The following is an 11,688-nucleotide window of genomic DNA, read 5'->3' as shown; positions in this document are numbered from 1 at the left end:
GAGTCCAAGAAGCACAGACATCCATGCACAGACCATGACGCCCCCACACAGATGCAGTACAGACACCCACACACAGTCCAAGAAGCACAGACATCCATGCACAGACCATGACGCCCCCACACAGATGCAGTACAGACACCCACACACAGAGTCCAAGAAGCACAGACATCCATTCACAGACCATGACGCCCCACACAGATACAGTACAGACACCCAGGCATAGAGTCCAAGAAGCACAGACATCCATGCACAGAGCATGACGCCCCCACACAGATACAGTACAGACACCGAGGCATGGAGTCCAAGAAGCACAGACATCCATGCACAGACCATGACACCCCCACACAGATACAGTACAGACACCCACACACAGTCCAAGAAGCACAGACATCCATGCACAGACCATGACGCCCCCACACAGATGCAGTACAGACACCCACACACAGAGTCCAAGAAGCACAGACATCCATTCACAGACCATGACGCCCCACACAGATGCAGTACAGACACCCAGGCATAGAGTCCAAGAAGCACAGACATCCATGCACAGAGCATGACGCCCCCACACAGATACAGTACAGACACCGAGGCATGGAGTCCAAGAAGCACAGACATCCATGCACAGACCATGACACCCCCACACAGATACAGTACAGACACCGAGGCATGGAGTCCAAGAGGCACAGACATCCATGCACAGACCATGACGCCCCACACAGATACAGTACAGACACCCAGGCATAGAGTCCAAGAAGCACAGACATCCATGCACAGAGCATGATGCCCCCACACAGATACAGTACAGACACCGAGGCATGGAGTCCAAGAAGCACAGACATCCATGCACAGACCATGACGCCCCCACACAGATGAAGTACAGACACCCACACACAGTCCAAGAAGCACAGACATCCATGCACAGACCATGACGCCCCCACACAGATGCAGTACAGACACCCACACACAGAGTCCAAGAAGCACAGACATCCATTCACAGACCATGACGCCCCACACAGATACAGTACAGACACCCAGGCATAGAGTCCAAGAAGCACAGACATCCATGCACAGAGCATGACGCCCCCACACAGATACAGTACAGACACCGAGGCATGGAGTCCAAGAAGCACAGACATCCATGCACAGACCATGACGCCCCCACACAGATGCAGTACAGACACCCACACACAGAGTCCAAGAAGCACAGACATCCATGCACAGACCATGACGCCCCCACACAGATGCAGTACAGACACCCACACACAGAGTCCAAGAAGCACAGACATCCATGCACAGACCATGACGCCCCCACACAGATGCAGTACAGACACCCACACACAGTCCAAGAAGCACAGACATCCATGCACAGACCATGACGCCCCCACACAGATGCAGTACAGACACCCACACACAGAGTCCAAGAAGCACAGACATCCATTCACAGACCATGACGCCCCACACAGATACAGTACAGACACCCAGGCATAGAGTCCAAGAAGCACAGACATCCATGCACAGAGCATGACGCCCCCACACAGATACAGTACAGACACCGAGGCATGGAGTCCAAGAAGCACAGACATCCATGCACAGACCATGACGCCCCCACACAGATGCAGTACAGACACCCACACACCGAGTCCAAGAAGCACAGACATCCATACACAGACCATGACGCCCCCACACAGATGCAGAGTACAGACACCAGGCACAGCGGTTCCCTGCAACGCTGCATCGCTTCCATTGTTTTATAGCTCTCAGTCTGTCTTGGGCCTCGGTTCACCTGACCGTCAGGCCTGGGTGTCTGCAGAGGTCTGCTTCTGCGCTGCCCCTTGTGCTCCCAGCCCTGCTGCTGTTCTCACGCACATACTAAGCTTCAGGACTGCAGGACGCAGCTGACATCTAAAGGTGGAGCCTAGAAGACCCAACTGCAGATATTGGCGCTGCAACCCTCCGATATCGGAAATAAAAAAACTGTTAGAGATTGGTCCAAAAAAACTTATGCAAGCTTCAATGTCTTTCATGCAAGAAAGTTGTAAACGTCTTGTGAACAGGGGACGCCTCTGAAAGAGGTCGAGCATTGTGTGCCCCGTGTTTGCTTTTTTACTCCACCCTTTCTGGCTAAGGGGGTCCCACAGATTGCTGCCTCCATCACACGGGTCCCCCGCTAAATAGCTTTTAGCGATGGCCGGTTTTAAAGGAAGGGCAGAGGGTTGAATACATGTAAATGAGATGTTAGTACTTCCGGTGTGGCCATGGGTTATGGTTTAGAAACGTACAAAGTGAAATACATCTGTGTTTGTTGATTAAGAGAATGGGCGCCTGTTTTGTTTTCAGGAGGACTGTTTTTTCCTTTAAACATTTTGGACTTGAATGCAGGAGGGAGGATATTAAAGACCATATTGAAAAGAAAAATAGAGTTTAATTTAAAATAGTAAATGAATAAAATAAAACAAGCAGAAGCCGCTGTAATGCGGTTGCAGGAGCGCAGAGCATCCCCGTGCCATAAACAAGCACTGGTCGTGGTCCTGAGGCCGCCAGAAACGGAGGATGAACAGATATGGGCAGAAACCAACGCACACGTGACGCAGAACACAAGTTACCCCTTTGTAGGGTGACCAGATGTCCCGGATTTCCCCGGACAGTCCCGGTTTTTACAGGACTGTCCCGACGCTTCTCCTAATTTTAAATATATGTCCCGGTTTTTGGGACAAAGGTCAGATCATTAAATAAATGTCCCGGTTTTTGGGACAAAGGTCAGATCAGCTAGGGAAGCATAAATTAGAGAGGCCTACAAAGTATGAAATAATTTAAGTATTTCATCTGTTACTCTCTGGCGACCCAGTCCCCTGCCTGCTCCGAGCAGAGAGACAGAGTGGGGGACAGAGAGAGGTGGGGGCGGGTTGGGGGTGCAGGGTGGGAGGTCAAGCCATAGCTAATTTTATAAATGTATTCTTGTACATGTGTGTGTGTATATATATATGCACACACACACACACACACACACACACACGTACGTACGTATAGGCACACAATCACAAAGCTACGCAAAAAAAGGGACAGGCCAGACATAAAAGTGAGTAATGTCTGGAGTCATTCTTTTATGTCTGACCTGTCCCGCTTTTTGCTCCCCAAAATCTGGTCACCCTACCCTTCTGGAGTGTAAGGATGTGAGCGAGTCTTATTTTCACCTCATACAAATGCACAAGCACACACTGTGTCGTTCTCTTTCTGAAGAACAGGAGACGTTTTGCCAGAAGCGCTTTTGTACCCGCTACAAATAAATCCGCGTCAAAGATAAGTGAGCCGAGGCCGGAGCACTTCTGAGATTTGAAATGCACGTGTCCACTCGCCCTGTGTTTAATGTGAGTAATTCAGCCAGTTAATTCATTTAAGAATGCATGCTGGTACTTGTAGTTTTGATATTGTCCCTCCTCTCCCAGACACCTGTTTCTCCTCTCATCATCCCGGAGCCGGGCTTGTTTCTCCTCTCCCACACACCTGTCTCTCCTCTCAGGCCACCCCCAGAGTCAGGCCTCTATCTCCTCTCAGACTCCTCTCTCTCCTCAGCCCACCCCCAAGAGCCAGGCCTATCTCTCCTCTCAGACTCCTCTCTCTCCTCAGCCCACCCCCAGAGCCAGGCCTGTCTCTCCTCTCCTAGACACCTGTCTCTCCTCTCATCATCCCGGAACGGCGCCTGTCTCTCCTCTCCCAGACACCTGTCTCTCTCTCTCTCCTGCCAACCCCCGGAGCCGGGCCTGTCTCTCCTCTCCCAGACACCTGTCTCTCTCTCTCCTGCCAGCCCACGGAGCCGGGCCTGTCTCTCCTCTCCCAGACACCTGTCTCTCTCTCTCCTGCCAGCCCACGGAGCCGGGCCTGTCTCTCCTCTCCCAGACACCTGTCTCTCTCTCTCCTGCCAGCCCACGGAGCCGGGCCTCTCTCTCCTCTCCCAGACACCTGTCTCTCCACCCATCCCCCCGGAGCCGGCCCTGTCTCTCCTCTCCCAGACACCTGTCTCTCTTGCCAGCCCCCGGAGCCGGGCCTCTCTCTCCTCTCCCAGACACCTGTCTCTCCACCCAGCCCCCCGGAGCCGGCCCTGTCTTCCTCCTCCCAGACACCTGTCTCTCTCCTCCCAGCCCCCCGGAGCCGGGCCCGTCCAAGACTCCTCTGTCGGCAGGAGATGGCTTCACCTGAACTTTGCTTTCGCTTTCTCCTGACAGGAAGGAAACACCAAGACTCCTCCAGGCTCCAGGAAGTGTGTGGGGGTGAAGAGGGGGTCACAAGGGGGAGCCAGGCAGGCGGGAGGGGGGAGATGGTTAAGAGGAGTCTACCTCTCACTGCCATCTGAACCGAAACAGAGTACATGCAAGGAAGAGGCGGTCCCCTGAACCAGGGCAGAACGCAGGCAGTGCAGTCCCACACTGCCACCTCGAGCAGGGCAGAGCGCATGCAGTGAAGGGACCACCTGAACCAGGACAGAGCGCATGCAGTGGGGTCCACACTGCCACCGGAATCTGGGCAGAGCGCATGCAGTGGGGTCCACACTGCCACCTGAACCAGGACAGAGCGCATGCAGTGAAGAGGCCACCTGAACCAGGAAAGAGCGCATGCAGTGGGGTCCACACTGCCACCTGAACCAGGACGGAGTGCATGCAGTGGGGTCCACACTGCCACCTGAACCAGGACGGAGTGCATGCAGTGGGGTCCACACTGCCACCTGAACCAGGACGGAGTGCATGCAGTGGGGTCCACACTGTCACCTGACCTCCAGTGAAGAGGCCACCCCCACCAGGAGATACCACATGCGCACGTGTGTCAGAACCACCATGGACTTCAGCCTGTGGAGGGACTACCTGGGCCTGGCCCATGTGGTCGAGACCTTGGCGAGGAAGGAGTCGGACCGGGAGAGGGCGCTGCTGCCGCCCCCCGAGGCTGAGATCACTGCACCCCCAGGCCCAGAGGACCAAGAGGCCTCGGGCTCCGCCTGTAACTTCTGCAAGCACAACGGCGAGTCCAAGCGGGTGTACACCTCCCACACCCTGAAGGACCAGGCTGGACGCGTCCAGTGCCCCATCCTGCGCCAGTATGTGTGCCCCCAGTGCCAGGCTACCGGCGACGGTGCCCACACGCTGCGCTTCTGCCCTCTGACCCGGAAGGGATACTCCTCTGTGTACCAGTACACGGCCAGGAATGCAGCAGGGAGGCGAGGGCGCCGGGTGGGCAGCAGGTCACCACAAGACTGAGGGGCCACTGTCCATTGCATGGCAGTGGCCTTGCCCCTGCCCCGTTCATTGAGATCATCAAAGGGCACTGCGTACTGCCCCATTGGAATGGAACTGCCCCTTACACGTGCAAGAGGGACGGCGATGCCCGACGCATGGACATCCGTGCCCAAGGGGCATTGCCCAGTGAATGAAGACTGGCACAAGTTAGTTCATGGGAATGGGCAGTGCCCAAGGCGTGGAGCACAGAACCGCGTGCCTGGATAACGCGCTTTCCTGGATGTGCCCTTCAGAGATTGGCACTGCCCGAGACTTCAACAGTGTCCAAGACATGGAGACCTTCCGTACCACTGACAGTAAGTGAACCACCCAGCTGTCGGAGAGTGGCACGCTGCATCCATGAAGATAGAAGGCACTGCGTACAGCGTGGAAGTCATCACTTCCCAGACATGGAGGTCCATTCTGCGCAAAACAGGGAGAGAAGTGGCCGCCCTCCCACCCCGTGTATGGAGGCACTGCCCTGTGCATGGACACTAGGAATCCACAGGGTCTGGAACACAGCACTGCCCAGTGCATGGACTGTAGCAATCCACAGGGCCTGGAGCGCAGCACTGCCCAGAGCATGGACACTAGCAATCCACAGGGCCTGGAACACAGCACTGCCCAGAGCATGGACACCCCAGGACATGGAGCGCAGCACTGCCCAGAGCATGGACTGTAGCAATCCACAGGGCCTGGAACACAGCAGTGCCCTGTGCATGGACACTAGGAATCTAAAGAGCCAGGAGCGCAGCAGTGCCCTGTGCATGGACACCCCAGGACATGGAGCGCAGCACTGCCCAGTGCATGAAATGTAGCAATCCACAGGGCCTGGAGCGCAGCAGTGCCCTGTGCATGGACACTAGGAATCTAAAGAGCCAGGAGAGCAGCACTGCCCAGAGCATGGACTGTAGCAATCCACAGGGCCTGGAACACAGCAGTGCCCTGTGCATGGACACTAGGAATCTAAAGAGCCAGGAGCGCAGCACTGCCCTGAGCATGGACTGTAGCAATCCACAGGGCCTGGAGCGCATCACTGCCCAGAGCATGGACTGTAGCAATCCACAGGGCCTGGAGCGCAGCACTGCCCAGTGCATGGACTGTAGCAATCCACAGGGCCTGGAACACAGCAGTGCCCTGTGCATGGACACTAGGAATCCACAGGGCCTGGAACGCAGCACTGCCCAGTGCATGTACACCCCAGGACATGGAGCGCAGCACTGCCCAGTGCATGAAATATAGCAATCTACAGGGCCTGGAACACAGCAGTGCCCTGTGCATGGACACTAGAAATCTAAAGGTCCAGGAGCGCAGCACTGCCCAGAGCATGGACTGTAGCAATCCACAGGGCCTAGAGCGCATCACTGCCGAGAGCATGGACACTAGGAATCTAAAGGGCCAGGAGCGCAGCACTGCCCAGATCATGGCCACTAGGAATCCATAGGACCTGGAGCGCAGCACTGCCCAGTGCATGGACACCCCAGGAACATGGAGCGCAGCACTGCCCAGTGCATGAAATATAGCAATCCACAGGGCCTGGAACACAACACTGCCCAGTGCATGGACACTAGGAATCTAAAGGGCCAGGCAGGAGCGCAGCACTGCCCAGATCATGGACACTAGGAATCCACAGGGCCTGGAGCGCAGCACTGCCCAGTGCATGGACACCCCAGGACATGGAGCGCAGCACTGCCCAGTGCATGGACACCCCAGGACATGGAGCGCAGCACTGCCCAGTGCATGAAATATAGCAATCCACAGGGCCTGGAACACAGCAGTGCCCAGTGCATGGACACTAGGAATCTAAAGGGCTAGGAGCGCAGCACTGCCCAGAGCATGGAGAGCTTCAGTACCACTGCCAGGAAATGAATTACCCAGTTGATGGCGAGTGGCACGCTGCACCCATGTAGATAGGCACTCGTGGGACTCATCACTTACCAAACATGGAGGCCCACCCTGCGCAATACAGGGAGTAAAGTAACCCCCCCCCCCTCAACAGTATGGAGGCAGTGCCCAGCGCATGGACACTAGTAATCCCCAGGGCTTGGAGCACAGCACTTCCCAGAGCATGAAGCACAGCAGTCCCCAGTGCAGGAAGAATCACATTCCCAGGGGCTTGGAGCGCAGCACTGCCCAGTGCATAGAACCTTCCAATCCCAGGGCTTGGAGCACAGCACTTCCCAGAGCAAGAAGCACAGCAGTGCCCAGTGCACAGACCCTACCAATCCCAAGGCTTGGAGCACAGCACTGCCCAGACCATGAAGCACAGCACTGCCCAGTGCATAGAACCTACCAATCCCAGGGCTTGGAGCACAACACTGCCCAGTGCAAGAAGCACAGCAGTGCCCAGTGCACAGACCCTACCAATCCCAAGGCTTGGAGCACAGCACTGCCCAGAGCATGAAGCACAGCACTGCCCAGTGCACAGACCCTACCAATCCCAAGGCTTGGAGCACAGCACTGCCCAGAGCATGAAGCACAGCACTGCCCAGTGCACAGACCCTACCAATCCCAAGGCTTGGAACACAGCACTGCCCAGTGCAAGAAGCACAGCACTGCCCAGTGCACAGAACCTACCAATCCCAAGGCTTGGAGCACAGCACTGCCCAGTGCACAGAACCTACCAATCCCAAGGCTTGGAGCACAGCACTGCCCAGAGCATGAAGCACAGCAGTGCCCAGTGCACAGAACCTACCAATCCCAAGGCTTGGAGCACAGCACTGCCCAGAGCATGAAGCACAGCAGTGCCCAGTGCACAGAACCTACCAATCCCAAAGCTTGGAACACAGCACTGCTCAGAGCATGAAGCACAGCAGTGCCCAGTGCAGGTAGAATCACATCCCCAGGTGCTTGGAGCGCAGCACTGCCCGGCGCCTGTTGCAGATCGTGCGTCCCTGTAGACGTCCATTGTAGACCAGCACTGCACGGAGATTGGTGAACATGTCAGCACCGTGTGTCACCTTGAGACGAAGTGCACGCTAGGCACTACCCGGAAACAGTACCAACAAGACCTGGAAAGCAGCAGTGCCCCACACATCAAGGAGGGTACTGCCCAACAGTTGGACAGATGGAGTGCCTAACACATCAAGGAGAATACTGCCCCACACGTGGAGAGCTGCAGTGTCTGGAGCACTGCAGTGCCCAGCACACCAGGAGAGTACTACCCAACACGTGGGGAGCTGCAGTGCCGAACACATGGAGAGCTGCAGTGCCCAACACATGGAGAGCTGCAGTGCCAACACATGGAGAGCTGCAGTGCCCAACACATGGAGAGCTGCAGTGCCCAACACATGGAGAGCTGCAGTGCCCAACACATGGAGAGCTGCAGTGCCCAACACATGGAGAGCTGCAGTGCCCAACACATGGAGAGCTGCAGTGCCCAACGCATGGAGAGCTGCAGTGCCCAACGCATGGAGAGCTACAGTGCCGACCACATGGAGAGCTGCAGTGCCCAACACATGGAGAGCTGCAGTGCCCAACACATGGGGAGCTGCAGTGCCGAACACATGGGGAGCTGCAGTGCCGAACACATGGAGAGCTGCAGTGCCCAACACATGGAGAGCTGCAGTGCCCAACACATGGAGAGCTGCAGTGCCCAACACATGGAGAGCTGCAGTGCCCAACACATGGAGAGCTGCAGTGCCCAACACATGGAGAGCTGCAGTGCCCAACACATGGAGAGCTGCAGTGCCCAACACATGGAGAGCTGCAGTGCCGACCACATGGAGAGCTGCAGTGCCGACCACATGGAGAGCTGCAGTGCCGACCACATGGAGAGCTGCAGTGCCGACCACGTGGAGAGCTGCAGTGCCCAACGCATGGAGAGCTGCAGTGCCCATCGCATCTAAAAGTACTGCCCAACACATGGAGAGCCGCAGTTACCACCACATCTGAGAGTACTGCCGACCACATGGAGAGCTGCAGTGCCCACCCCTCTAGCGACCCTACAGGAGCACTGAAGGCCGGCACTGCTCTAAAGGGCTCTGTTGTCTGTTGTACGGGGCGCCCCTTAAATGATGTTGTAGGTGCCGCCGCCGGGGAGCCAAAGGTGTGCTGGTTTAGGGGCACTGCATTGTATTATTCAGTGCCCCCCCCTTTATAAATGCCTCACTAGGCTAAAGGGCGATGGTGCCACACCTTAAAGCCCCCCCATCTTTCTGCGACATGCACAGGCCTTGGGGTGCTTGGCTGTCTTCATAGAGACCCCATTAATACCCAAGACTGGGCAGCCCCCCATCTTTCAGGGGGCAAGATCAGGTCTACGGCTGCTGACCTCTCTACATTGGGACCCTATAAATACTCGGGGCACCCCGTTCCCCAGGGACAAGGGGTGTCCCATGGTTGGTCTGTCTTACTCCTCAAGGGGCCTCCTTAAATGTCCCTTTAAAGCCCCCTTCCTTCGTGGCATCGTTTGGTGAGCGGTTGCCACCCCTCTTTTATCAGTGCCCCAGAAATGCCCCCTATCCCCACATCTTTCTAGGGATGCTGCCACGGGTCTCTCTTCATTGGGGCCCTATAAGTATCCCATAGGCACCCGCGTTCTTTAGCACAAGAGCAGGTCTAGGGAGGCTGGCTTCGGTGGGACCCTGTAGTTGGCCTCTTATTGCCCCCCGCACCCCACCGCCCATCTTCAGGGGCATGAGCAGGTGTCAGGGCCCGGTCCTTATTGGGACTTTAAAACCACGCCCATGTTAGCTCATCTCTCAGGGGCGCCAAGTGGTCCAAGGGTACTGCTCACCCTTATTTGGGGATATAGACACTTGAACCCCCATCCTTCAGTTTCTTGTCAAGTCTAGTAGAGGGGCCCTCAGGTTCTCAGCACCCCAGTAATATTCCATGACAGCCTCTATTATATAGGGGCACCCAGTGATGAGGGGGTGCTGTTGCTGTGCTCTCTCCAGTTGGTCCCTTACGTCAGAGGAAGTTGCATGGGACGTGCCTTGTCTGTGCTGGGACTCGATAGACCTCATCCATCCTTCAAGGTCACTGAAGTCCTGCCTTATTCACTCAGCACGCTCACTCTTTCTTGGCGCTACATAAACATCCCCTCTCCTCCAAGGCAGTGAGGAACAGATTGGTCAAGGGACAGTGGTCACCCTGGTCTGCCCCGGCCTCTGGTGGCCAGAATTAGGTATTGCCGCAGTGCAGACTTACGGCTTTTGATTGAATGGTCTCTGGATCACAGGGCAGGAGGCCCTCAGTGGCCCTCAGTGGTGGGTGAAGAACAGTGGCAAATCTGGGATTTCTAACTGAAGGTCAAACGGTTCACTAACCAGCCCCCCCTCAACACCAACACAAGTTTGAATGTTTGTTGAAGGCATGTTCAGGTTTATTTATCACCAGCACAGGTTATTAAACATTCTTTGAATACAACAAGCATTACTGATTCTTTCGAGCCAGGCATGTCCGTGGAGGAGCATGGGTGAACCCCTTCCTGAAGGGAGTGGGGTGAGGGGTGCTGGGGGGCTGGTTGGAGCGTGAGGGCCCTTTGAGAAGAAGGCTTCTGACTGTCTCTCAGTGACCGTGGAGTAAAGTGGACTTTACTGATCTGAGTACGTTGAGACAACATACATGCCTGATATATGTATTTTGATACTACTGGTAGTAATTTTTTTCTCAAAGTTATTTTGTCCACATTCCTACGCGTATATGGATAAGGAGGTGGGTAGTTGGGAAGGGAGAGGGCGCCTTTAATACCTGTAAATCTGCCCTCTGCCTTCCTACAAACAGTCTGTAATTATTAGTCTGGGGAACCCCCCAGTAATATCCGCAGATGAAGGGTGATTGGTAAAGACGTATCATCTCCCAGCAAGTGCATCTCATGTGGCCTTACATCAGCATCCAGGTAGGAGTACAGCACTGCACATTTAAGGGAACATGTTTACATTTTTGGATACATACCCCTGGATGTACCAGCTGTGGCTAATTATAGGAACCTGGGGGGGGGGGGGGGGGGCATCTCGATCAAAGGGAACCTCCCAGCACAAAAACAAAATCACTATAAATGTCAAACTATAAATGTTTTATGGTACCTAATCTCATTGCTGGCTCTGCCCATTCTTATATCTGCCAGACCATCAGGGCAGTGCCAGCCCAGAAAGTTAGGCCACTCCTCCGCCTCCAGTCTGACATATAAATAACACACTCTCTTACTCATGGTCCATGAGGCTGACGAATTGCGTGGCCTTCCCGGCGCTAATGATCCTTCCTGCGAATACAGATTACATGCGGTTGGTGCACGCGGTGGAATATCTTACATGTTTAATCTTGTCCAGAAAAGAGGGCATGGCATAATACACATGGCCATATTTACAAGCACCTAGCCCCACTGGCGCATCACATTTTGACACTTTAGGGGCGCAGAGTGCAGACCCATAGCTACATCGAAACCGCCACTTTGTGTGGCTTTGAATGGCCTCGTAGATAC

At 55.2% G+C, this 11,688-nt stretch overlaps 1 protein-coding gene across 1 annotated transcript; it reads left to right on the top strand.

The window, feature by feature from the left end:
- The first annotated feature begins 4,826 nt into the window (after window positions 1–4,826).
- On the top strand, window positions 4,827–5,243 carry NANOS3 (nanos C2HC-type zinc finger 3). The gene has a single exon (XM_069215398.1). It carries the CDS (start codon window positions 4,827–4,829, stop codon window positions 5,241–5,243), a length of 417 nt encoding a protein of 138 aa, XP_069071499.1.
- Window positions 5,244–11,688: the final 6,445 nt, after the last annotated feature.

The sequence above is a fragment of the Pleurodeles waltl genome, chromosome 11, assembly GCF_031143425.1.
Source record: "Pleurodeles waltl isolate 20211129_DDA chromosome 11, aPleWal1.hap1.20221129, whole genome shotgun sequence".
Lineage (NCBI taxonomy): Eukaryota > Metazoa > Chordata > Amphibia > Caudata > Salamandridae > Pleurodeles > Pleurodeles waltl.
This window is presented reverse-complemented; position numbering and strand designations above follow the sequence as displayed.